General features: G+C 38.9%; 1 protein-coding gene across 1 annotated transcript in view; it reads left to right on the forward strand.

Annotated features, from left to right (window-relative positions):
• Window positions 1–3,634, forward strand: part of LOC308264100 (transmembrane protease serine 11F) — a gene marked incomplete at both ends in the record, with an annotated part of 42,739 nt that extends 39,105 nt beyond the window's left edge. The window contains 2 exons of the mRNA XM_080697231.1: window positions 473–615; window positions 3,476–3,634. Of these exons, the coding sequence (XP_080553357.1) occupies window positions 473–615; window positions 3,476–3,634 (302 nt within the window). The remainder of the gene's footprint in view (window positions 1–472; window positions 616–3,475) is intronic.
• Window positions 3,635–12,393: the final 8,759 nt, after the last annotated feature.

Raw genomic sequence — 12,393 nt, forward strand, 5'->3', positions numbered from 1 at the left:
AGAATATATATATAAAAAAACTTTAAACATAGAGTGGTGGCACACACCTGTAATCACAGTACTTGGGAGGCTGAGACAAGAGGAGCACAAGTCCAAGAACAGCCTCAACACATAGTGAGACTCTTACCAACCTAACACTATCCTGTTTCAAAATAAAAATAAAATATAAGGCTGAGGGGGATGGAAGGGGAAGAGGGAAATTCCCTAATGTAATGACATACATATACAAACATATCAAAGTCAATCAGTAAGCCAAACATGAGAAAGAGGGATGGTGTAGCTTGGTGTAGAATGCCCCTTGGCTCAATCTCCATTATCAAAAAACTGTAAGAACCCCAAATAACCCAGTAAAAATGGGCCACTACACTGAAGACACTCATCTCAGAAATATATATGATTTATTTGTTTTTCATGGCTTAGATGCAACTATATTTTAAAATACACATCATTTATTTGTTTGTTTGTGTAATAGGACCTACACAAAATAAACTTCGGCAAGCCAGAGTTGAAACCATAGGCACTGATGTGTGTAATAGAAAGGACGTGTATGATGGCCTGATAACTCCAGGAATGCTGTGTGCTGGATTCATGGAAGGCAAAGTAGATGCTTGCAAGGTAAATCCAAAATCAGGATCAAAACTATAAAAGGGAAGTTCCAATCATCTATTTCTAAATTAGGCATGTATTTGACTTTGGAGAAGAAAAATTCTATTTCACCAACAGCTAAATTTATTTATTCAACAAACATTGTATTGTGTTTCATGTATGCCCAAACACTTTTTATACCAGAATAATGTATAATGAAATATAAGCAGTATATTATTCCTATTTTATAAAATAGAAAATTAAATTCTTATTCCTTACATTTGGTTAACACAATTAATTTAATTTAATGTTTTAAAACTTTTATTGGTGCATTGTAGTTATACATCCTAATGGAGTACAAGATGGTAGAGGCATACATGCACACATCATTTATGTAGCCCTTCCCCAATTTCTATCCCATTCCCTCTCCCATCCTCCTTCTCATGTTTGGCTTACTGGTTGATTTTGATGTGTTTGTGAATGTATAACATTATATTAGGGAATTTCCCTCTTCCCTCTTCCATCCTCCTTTCATCCAATCTCAGTGAGGTTGCCTTATTTGCTCATCTATGGTGTCTACTTTGTCTAGAGTTCCTCCTATGACCCTTTTCCTCCCTAGCTTCTACATATCTCCCTAGCTTCTGCAATTCTTGCTTTTTGTGACTGACTAATCTCACTTGATATAATGTTCTCAAGTTCCATCTATTTCCATGTAAATGACATAATTTTGTTCTTCTTTATGGCTAAGTAAAATTTGATTGTGTACATATCCTGTAGTTTTATAACCCAACTGTCAAGAAACTCAATCCTAAGAAAATAAATAACTCAATCAAAAAATGGGCAAGGGAACTAAATAGACACTTCACAAAAGAAGAACTCAAATGACCAATAAATGTATGAAAAAATGCTCAACATCATTAACAAATAGATGCATATCAAAACTACCCTGAGATTTTATCTAACTCCAATTAGAAATGGCAATCGTTCAAAACACAAACAACAGATGCTGGCAAGGATGTGAAGAAGTGGGAAGTCTAAGACATTGTTGGTAGGATTGAAAATTAGTGCAACCATTTTGGAAAACAGTATGGAGGGTCCTCAGAAGAATGGGAATGAACCTACCATCCGATCTAGCAATACAACTTCTACCAAACTAATGCAGGCATATCTATGTTCATGGCTGCACAATTCGCAATTGCCAAACTATGGGACCAATACAATTAATTTTATGATCTAATGTTAATTTCTTAAAGTTGAAAACAAAATACAGAGAAACCTTTCCACTTAAGGGCACCACTCATCTCTATCACACAGGCAACTACACTAATAATCTTCTAATTCCCTCATTTGCACTCTTTTGATGCATTATTAATTAAATGAAAGACAACTTAATTTCTAACAAGATGCTAATCTGATCATACCAAATTCCTCCTTAAAATACTTTAGTGGATTCTTTTCTGGTCTTAAGACATGATGCACATAAACAAACTTACCAAAATCAATCACTGTGAGGGAAAGGGGAGGGAATCGGATGGGAACTGGGGGAGGGCTCAACGAGTGCTGTGTTCATATATGCTTCCACCACCCTGAACTTCATCAAGATGCATGATTAAAATGCATCAATAAAAAGTAAAAGAAGAAATATCTCCTACTGCCTGCTTCCATGGTTGTGGATACATTTTGTACTGCATTGTAATAACTTAGAATTATAAAGTTGAAAAGAAAATTTAAAAAGACAAAACATAAACTTCTAAACAGTACTTTCTGGGCTCCGTATGAACAACTTTCTCCACCTCCCCAGCTTCATCACATACCGCTTGCCTCCTTCATTCTCTCCTTTCCATTCTCCCCACTCTGCCCACTGGTCCCTTGTACAGGACAGGATCTTCCATGGCACAGTGCATGCTCCCTCTGCCTAGGATGCATTTCATCACACTCTCCTTTCATGGTCAGCCTCACTTTCTTCAGAAATCAGCTCAATTGTACTTCATGAGGGAAAATTTTCTAGCCTCCTTGGCCAGTCAAATTCCCCTAGTGTGTTTCCATAGCATATATCACATTTGTAATTTTACATTTGTTTGACACACTTAATGTTTATTTTCTAAAAAATTAAGCTTCAAGATGTATAAGTATTTTTCATTTTTATCATTGTGTTCCTAATACTCATCAAAATTCCCAGAATACATAATAAAAATTCAATGAATAGTTGGTAAAAGAATAAATGTAAGAGTAAGTAGAAGAGGCACGGAAAGGTAAATATTTCACCCAAGATCACATACCCAATAATTAACATAACTAGGACTGAACCTCAGACAGTTCAACTGTGAAGACCACACATTTAACCTCTGCATATATATATATATATATATATATATATATATATATATATATATATAGTTTTCTTATTTACTCTTCTCTGTTCCCAAATAAATTTTAAAGGGTTTTTTATAAAATGTAGCAAGAAAACATAAATAAGATGTAGGTGAGTAAAAGAAAAGGGGACCAAAAGTAGTCTCATGAAATAGTGAAGCTAACTATATTCATAAGATGCCTTTGAAGCTTTTTACCAAAAATAATAATCTCATGTTTATATTCATAAAATGTTACAAAATCAACCTATCAAAATAAACTCCAAGGTTTCTAAGCCAGAAATACTGTGACCATTCCATATTGTTGAGGATTACTCTTTCTAAAGAAAAAAAAAAAGCAATGCACTTTAAAGTTTAACTCAAAATTTAAACTCAATTGAAAGAAGCATTACATAATCTATAGTCTAGATGGTTACCCTATATACCAATTCCTTTGCTCCATGTATGACAGATCATTACAATGACCTTTCTACTGAATTAAATTGGAGTTAATAATTTTAAATATGTTTTCTTTTATTCAGGGTGATTCTGGTGGACCTCTGGTTTATGATCATCGTGACATCTGGTACCTTGTTGGTATAGTAAGTTGGGGACAATCATGTGCTCTTCCCAAAAAACCTGGTGTCTACACAAGAGTGACTAAGTATAGAGACTGGATTGCCTCTAAGACCGGTATCTAGTATGGATGGCCCATGAGTTACATCCATGACACATGGCGATGAAACACCTACATACTGTATGTTATTATTAGGATTCATGTGATTTGAATCGGTGCTTTTGCTGGAAGTCAAGAGACTCTTCAGAGTTTGATCAATCTACTATCATGAGGTGACTTTGGTGCCTATATGACAAAACTCTACCATGAGGAAAGAAGACACAGCAAATGACAGCACTGATTCCTCCCTCACAAGGGAAACTGTGATACTTCTTAATAAAATTAATACTTATAAGTGATTTTCTTCAATGAAGATGAGGAATGTCATTTTCCACAGGTTATAAAGAGCCACCAGTCTGCCACAATTTTACTTCATATAATACCAAAGCAGCTGTGATTCTTCTAGCAAAAATCAAGCACAATCTTTTCTCAAGACTCCGAGCTTCAGCATTCTAGCACTGATGATTGGACACTTGGTGGCTCTCATGGAAGAGCATGGCATCTGTAATATAACTTGAACTCTAACCTGGGTTTACATCTAGCAGTACACAGCGTTATCATTAGCCAAAGGAATTGCCATTTTTAAAACATATCTGAACTTTTCATTAATATTGTGTTATGTGCTTAAGCACTAGCTTTAGAAAGAATCATCTGTTGCTCAGAAGCATTTCTGGTTTATTCTTTAGCAATATCTTGTCATCCATACATCAGTTACAGTTATCCCAAGAAGGAAAAAAGAAGGCTCTTGGGAGCATTTTTTCATGAGTACAAGGAAGATAAAAAGAAGGGAACAAAGGCTAGCAGAGCTGATTTTGAATTATTAGTCATAAAAACACTCTAAAATTTTGAGACAATGAGATGCCCAATTATTTATTTAGAAATATATACATCAGCATATGATAACTAGTGCTTTTGTTAGTCTTTAGCTCTGTGACAAGATGAGATGTCTATCAGAATATCAGGTTGCAAAAGCTAATTTGTGTAAAGCACTTAGGACATTGTCCGGCAAGTACTAATTGCTAAATAACTAATTGCCAAATAATTGCTAAATGAATGAATGACTCAGAGAACTTTAAGACAAATGAACTGGATTTTGTCAAATAAATTAATGATCTTAGGGCTCAAATACAGCCCAAAGCCTAGTGATGGGCACAGTGGTGAAGAGCAGAGACTCTAAAACAGGCTGTGAGAGCTTGTCTCTGCCACATGAGAACTGTGCGCCCTTTAGTAAATATCTCAACATCTCTGTTAATTAGCTCTTTCATCTCTATACTGGGACTAAAAGTGATACTACCTCATATGGTTGTTATGAGGATTATGTGCATCAATATAAATAGAACACTTGCCAGTGTCTGCACACAGTAAGTTCTAAGGTGAATAATTACTACTAATCATTATTAATGTGCATTAGACTCAATAAAATTTACTATAGTTTTTCAAAAAAAATTCTCCCTTGCTTCCTTAAAGTGATATAATTGATTATAAAATACTTGAAACTGCAATGTGAAATATTAGATTAAGTACCAGATTATAAAAATCACTTTTATGCCTTCTTAATTTTTATTTTTATTTTTATTTTTATTTTCTTTTTTGCGGGTTTGAGGATGGAACCCGGGTATATTTGAACTCCAAGTTACACTCTCTGCCCTAGTTTTTATTTTTTATGTTTGAAACGGTCTCACTAAGTTGCAGAGAGCCTCACTACATAGCTGAGACTATCCGCGAACTGTGATCCTCTGGTCTCAGCCTCCCGAATGCTGGGATTACAAGCGTGCACCACCATGCCTGGCACCTTAATTTATTTTGAATTATGTTTCTAGACAAGTACTCCTAGGATGATCATCTGTCGTCATGGCTGTGACTTCAGAGATATGTCTGTATCCACCTCTGGCCTTTTAAACCTAGATTTTTGCTCTGGTTTATCAGAGAAAATCTGGCCTACTCATTTCTTTAATGATGGAAAGTTGTGTTAGCTCACATGTATATGTATTTATATGTAATATGTGTAAACAAGATAAATATAACTAAAAAATTTCCTACTTTTAATTTACATCTCAATAAGGTGTCATAAGCACAGAGGAGTCATGCATGAACACTTCACTTTTAAAAAGGAAATGTTATCAAATTTCTGAGTTGACTAGTAATAACTAAATATTATAAGAAAAAGCAAAGTAAAAGCTTAAATTCTTATAATTCCTTAATCTGTAAATGGCATAGAAACATCTAAAGCACTCTAAAAATTGTTTAGCATATTAAATAAAGATGGATTTGTTTGATGTTGGGTTTTTTATATTAAAACTGTTGTGGTAGAAAAAGGAAAGCAAATATGTCTAAAAATGTTTCCCCATGTAAATTCTTAACAGTGGATATATGTTTTTGTGTGATTTTATTTATATTTCACAAGACTGTGATAACTTTTGTGTATAAGTATCTGTGAAACTATGTATAGTTATTTAAATATTTCTATGCTTAATTCAATTCAATTCAATTCAATGACATTTTACCATAAATGAGAAGAATAAAGACAAAAGACCATAGGAACTCTAAACAATGAATAGGCAAGTTTTTAAAAGATTTATATGTCTTATTCTGAGTTTGGCATTTGGCAGATCGGATGGATTACAGAAATCACATATATTTTACTTCATGTCTCCATCTGTCAAATGGTGCATGAAGCTATCTACCTCATGGCATTATTGTGAGATTTCCTGATGAATGAAAGTTAAAAAGTTAAAGATGGTTTAAAACTTGTTTAAAAAATGCAAAGTATATTCTTGTAATGTAGGACCGATACGAATGATGCTGAAAATGAGTTAAGATTATAAATAAGTTTCATTTGTTTTTTACAGTGTTGTCATTTTTATTGATTTGTGAATTTTGCAAGTATACTTGTGGTTAGACAAACAGACAGCCAAACTAAGATTTTTCTCCTGTGTGGTAATACTATACTAACATTCATGGTTTTTCATAGAAAAAAACCCTAAAATTTGTCAGACTCATTTTAAAAGACAAATCAGATCCATTGAGCTGATAGTAAATAATGCAAAACATAACCCCTAAGAATCATACTGTAATTTGGGGTACCATGAGAGATAATGGGATATGTATAATACTAAAATATTGTACTATAATTTTTGCTAATGCTTAAACATTCTCAGGGACATCTTCATGATTCAATAAAAATATACTAATGAAAATCTACCCCTTCAACTTAATAAATATTTATTTGCTAATATATCTCTTTGACATAGAAAGGATTATGACAGAAATACCTTTATATAATCATGGAAATGAAAAATAAATTAATCATGAATGGTTAAAATTAATATCAGACACATAGCTGTTAGTATTGTAAGGAACCTAAGAGATTGTCTACAACTGCTTCCTGTTTTTAATAATGTGATATGAAGGTGGAATGAATTTCTGCAATGTTATATAGTGGGCTATAGTCAGTGCAGTAATAGAATCCAGAAGTTTTTTATCCTATATTCTCTGCAATGTTACAACTGAGTTATTAGTTTAGTGGTAGGACTGTGGAAGTCCTAGCGTCAGTGAAACTAAATAACCATTGCCAAAATGCTTCTCATTGGGAAAAAAATTAGGTAAGCTAAATTAACATGATGCTCAGCAAAACATGTGGTGGGAACAAATTGGTTTTATGCTTAAGACCAACTCACTTTTTTTTCCTTGCACCCATTTTATTTATTATTTATTTATTTTTTATTGGTACATTGTAATCATATATCACATTGGAATATAAGACTTGAGAGTATATACAAGCACACATCATCCACTTAGCCCTCATCCAGCTCCCCCCCAGTCCCATTCCCTCCCCCTCCCTCGATCCCATGCTTGTTTCCTGATTAACTTTGATACATTTGTTTATGTACCTCCTGCTTTTTAAAGAGGCTCCATCCTGGATCAAAGACTTAGAAATTAGACCTGAAACTGTGAAGTTAGTAGAGAAGAGCATAGGTTCAACACTACAACATATTGGCACAGGCAGTAACTTTCTCAACAAAACCTCCAAAGCTCAGGAAATTAAATCAAGAATAAACAAGTGGCAAAGCATCAAACTAAAAAGTTTCTTCTCATCAAAGGAAACTATCAATAACCTAAAGAGGAAGCCTACAGAATGGGAAAGAATCTTTACCAGCCGCCATTCTGATAGGGGGCTAATATCCAGAATATACAAAGAGCTCAAAAGACTCTACACTAGCAAAACAAACAACCCAATCAAGAAATGGGCTAATGAACTAAATAGACACTTCACAAAAGAAGAGATACAAAGGGCCAATAGATACATGAAAAGATGTTCTTCATCACTGGCCATCAGGGAGATGCAAATCAAAACCACACTGAGATTCCATCTAACCCCAGTCAGAGTGGCAAGCATAAAGAAATCAAACAACAACAAATGCTGGCGAGGATGTGGGGAAAGAGGAACTCTTTTACACTGTTGGTGGGAATGCAAACTAGTTCAGCCACTATGGAGATCTGTGTGGAGATTCCTGAGAAAGTTGGGAATAGATCCACCATATGATCCAGCTATACCACCCCTGGGTATTTTTCCAAAGGGGTTGAATTCAGAGAAATACAGCAACATATGCATACCTATGTTCATAGCAGCACAATTTGTAATAGTCAAAATATGGAACCAACCCAGATCTCCGTCAACAGATGAGTGGATGCAAAACTTTGGGAAATACACACAATGGAATTCTATTCAGCCATAAAGAAGAACAAAATTATATCATTTGCAAGAAGATGGAAAGCCCTGGAGAACATTATGTTAAGTGAGATCAGCCAAGCACAGAAGGAGAAGGTACATATATTTCCTCTAATATGCCCAAACTAGGAAACACAAAGGATACCAGTGGGACTCCAGATAATGGAGGGGAAATACCAGCAAAGTTTGAATGGAAAGATAGGAGAGGAGGAAGGCTGATCTTGATTAATGAGGGTCTACATCTGAACATGTGTAAAATTATGAATAAGACATGGTTAACCTGGACAACCATTGGTGGGAGGGGGAAGAGAAAACGGGGGTGGGGGGAGAGGGCACCAAATATAGTTTAAATGTATACTATTTATGTTCAATAAAAAAATTGTAAAAAAATTAAAACAAAATAAAACAAAATAATAAATGAAATATAAAAAAAAGAAAAAAAAAAAGAGGCACCATCCTCCCCTATTCCATACCCTCTGATTGGTCACCTTAATTGCTTCGCTATAGGGCCCTTTCTATAACTTGACCTCTTCCTGTTGCCCCTTTCCTCCTAGTTATTGCTGATTAGAGGAAGCATCTGGTTTTTATTTTCTGCGATTTCTCTGTGCATGCCACGTTGTAAGTACCAATCCCACTCTTGACGGCCCCAGTAGTGGCCTGGCTACCCGGTGGACTGATCCAGACCTTGCTGGGTCAAGCAGCGGCCTTGCCTCATGGGAGGCCCGGATTCCGACACCGGCCTAACCCCTCAGCTGGCTCTGATCCCGGCCTCGGTGTCCCCAGCAACGACCTAGCCTCAAGGCAGGCTCCAATACCAGCCTCGGCGGCCTCAGTAGCGGCCTTGCCTCACAGAAGGCTCTGATGTTGGCCGCTGGCCCCGGCACCAGTCTAACCGCTTGGTAGGCTCTGATCCCGGCCTCAGAGGCCCCAGCTCCGGCCTTGCCTCATAGCAGGCTCCGATCCCGGTCTCGCTGACCCCGACATCAGCCAAACACCTCAGGCAGGCTCCGATCCCAGCCTCAGAGGCCCCAGTAGCGGCCTTGCCTCACGGCAGGCTCCGATGCCGGCCATTGGCCCCGGCATCTGCCTATCCCCTTGGCAGGCTCTTATCCTGGCCTCGGAGGCCCCAGCACCGGCCTTGCCTCACGGCAGGCTCTGATGCTGGCCTCGGAAGCCCCAGCACCGGCCTAACCCCTCGGCAGGCTCCGATCCTGGCCTTGAAGGCCCAGCACCAGCCTAGACTCATGGCAGGCTGTGATCCCAGCCTCACTGGCCCCAGCATCGGCCTAACCCCTTGGCAGGCTCCAATCCCAGCCTCGGAGGCCCCAGTATTGGCCTTGCCTCACAGCAGGCTCCGATGTAGGCCATTGGCCCCAGCACCAGCCTAACCCCTCGGCAGGCTCTGGTCCCTGCCTCGAAGGCCCCAGCATCAGCCTTGCCTCACGGCAGGCTCCAATCTTGGCCTTGCTGATCCTGGCACTGGCCTAACTCCTCGGCAGGCTCCGATCCTGGCATCGAAGGCCCAAGCACTGGCCTTGCCTCACGGCAGGCTCCGATCCCAGCCTTGGAGGCTCCAGTACTGGCCTTGCCTCATGGCAGGCTCCAATCCCAGCTTTGCTGTGTCTGTCGTCGGCCTCACCCCTTGGCAGGCTCCAATCCAAGCACCCTCTTCGCCCAACCAATTGTCCCATGTTCTCGAGGGTGCGTGGTGGTACATTCTGCCTCTGGGGTTATTATTTCAAAGGTTCCAGGTGTAATGCATCAGATCTCTGCCTCCCCTGAGTACTGACCACTGCCATTGACACTGCCTCCACCATTTCAAATCTTTCCCAACCTCTTTTTCCACTCTGAATGTTGTCCAGTGTTCTTAAGCATGCGTGACGGTAGCATTCTACATTTGGTGTAATTTCTCCAAAAAAATAAGGTTGGTAGGATCCGATTTCTGCTTCTCCTGAATACAAGTCTCCACCGCCATCGTGTGGAGACCGCTTTCAACACTGCCTTTCTCCTTGGTCTCCGCTAAACTCTCTCCATACGGGTGATGTCCAAGATTCTTAACAATATAGAGAAACAGCAGTCCTCCTTCATGGGGAATTTTTCCATAAGTTCCAGTGCATTTGGATAAGTTTTGTCTGCATCTCCAGTATCCTAGCATCCGCCACAGCCTTCTTAACCCCTCTCCAATATTTTTTTTCTTTTTTTCTTTTCCTTTTTTTTTTTTTTTTAAATAAGAGAAGACGGTATGTGTGTTTTGAGGAGGTAGTGGGATCAAGCACTCAGTAGCACTGTGACCTGGCCCAGTTTCCCCATGGGTCCAGCGTGCTCTGCACTACTCTGCCTGGGGCCCAGAGTCCTGCAACCTGGGCACCGACTGTTCCAAGGTCCAGCGTGCCCTGCCCGACCCCTGCCCGGGACCCAGGGTCTTACTGGGCCTGGTTTCTCCAGGGGTCTGGCGTGCTACGCAAGGTCCGGCCTGGGGCCCAGAGTCCCGCGACCCCTACACCAACCCACTCTTTAAAATTATACCCAGCTAATGTGGGGCATGGTGGCGCACGCTTGTAATCCTTGTGCTTGGGAGGCGGAGAAGGAGGATCGCGCAGGTTCGAAGCCAGCGGTACTGGCTCAAGAGAACTTGTTTCCAAATAAAAATATAAAATAGGTCTGGGAGTATAGCCCAGAGGTAGAAGGGTTCCCAGGACCCCCAGTACCACCCCAAAAAATTATATCCAGCTAAACCTAAGAAAATGAAGGACAGTTTTAGTATAGGCAAAGATGTTAAGCTAATTAAACTGCCAGGCTGTAATACTTCATTGGGATGGGGGGAAGGTCCTTAGTCCTTCAAAAAGGAACTGAAGCTAAATGAACTTGGTTGGTTCTTCACCACAGCCAGCCAGACACTTCGCTTTCAACTTTTGAGATCCTGAGCAGAAAGCAAAGTTGAGCTTGCCTGAACTTCATGGAATAAAAATAGATAAAAAAGGACTATCATTTTGAACAGCTAAGCTACTATTTTTACGCAGTAGTAGAAAACTGATCAAGGTAGAGAACTTCTAACTGATTAGCTTGTTTGAACATTTGCCTCTATATACTCATTTATGAATTGTAATTGCAACATGTTCCTGTTTTGCCAACATGAAATGAAGTGGAGATGCAAAAAAGTACTTGGGAGGCTGAGGCAGAAGGATCGCAGGTTTGCAGCCAGCCTCAGCAACTTACTGAGGCCTTTTGTAACTAAGTGAGTCCCTGTTTCAAAATAAAAAATAAAAATAGGGCTGGTAGTGTGGCTCAAAAATAGAATGTTCCTGGGTTCAATGCCCAGGACCACATGCACACAGAAAGTAAATGGGAATGTTGACTGTTAAAATGTTGGGGGGAAAGACTAAGTATATAGCCTTTGTGCTTGCGGAGGTGCTAGTAAGTGCATTGAAAGACATTACAGTTTTAACCCTCAAATCATTCACTAAAAGGAGAAATGAGCAGCTGGGCGTGATGGTGCACGTTTGTAATCCCCGCGCTTGCGAAGTTGGATACAGAAGGATCATGCAGTTTTTAAGCCAGCCATGCTGGCTTAAGAGACCCTGTTTCCAAATAAAAAGTATAAAATAGGTCTGGGAGCATAGCCCGTAGGTAGAAGGGCTTCCAGGAACCCCAGTACTGAGAGAGAGAGAGAGAGAGAGAGAGAGAGAGAGAGAGAGAGAGAGAGAGAGAGAGGAGAGAGAGAGAGAGAGAGAGGGAGAGCTGGGTCTAAAAATCTGAAGATAAACAAAACTAATACTATAAGCTTGAGGAAAAAGTGTGAGACTAGATCTCACTTAGCAGCTTTGCATAATATTCTCTAGTTCCATTGATTTTTCAACAAATGATATAATTTTATCCTTTTATATTGCTGAGTAAAATTCCATTGTTTATGTATACCACATTTTCTTTATTCATTCATCTGTTTATGGATACCTAGGTTGCTTCCATAATTTGGCTATTGTAAATTGTGATGCTAACATGGATATGCATGCATCACCATAGTATTTTGATAACACTGAAAAAAATGTGATGACTTA

The sequence above is a fragment of the Muscardinus avellanarius genome (genome assembly GCF_963383645.1).
Source record: "Muscardinus avellanarius genome assembly, chromosome: 6".
Taxonomy (NCBI): domain Eukaryota; kingdom Metazoa; phylum Chordata; class Mammalia; order Rodentia; family Gliridae; genus Muscardinus; species Muscardinus avellanarius.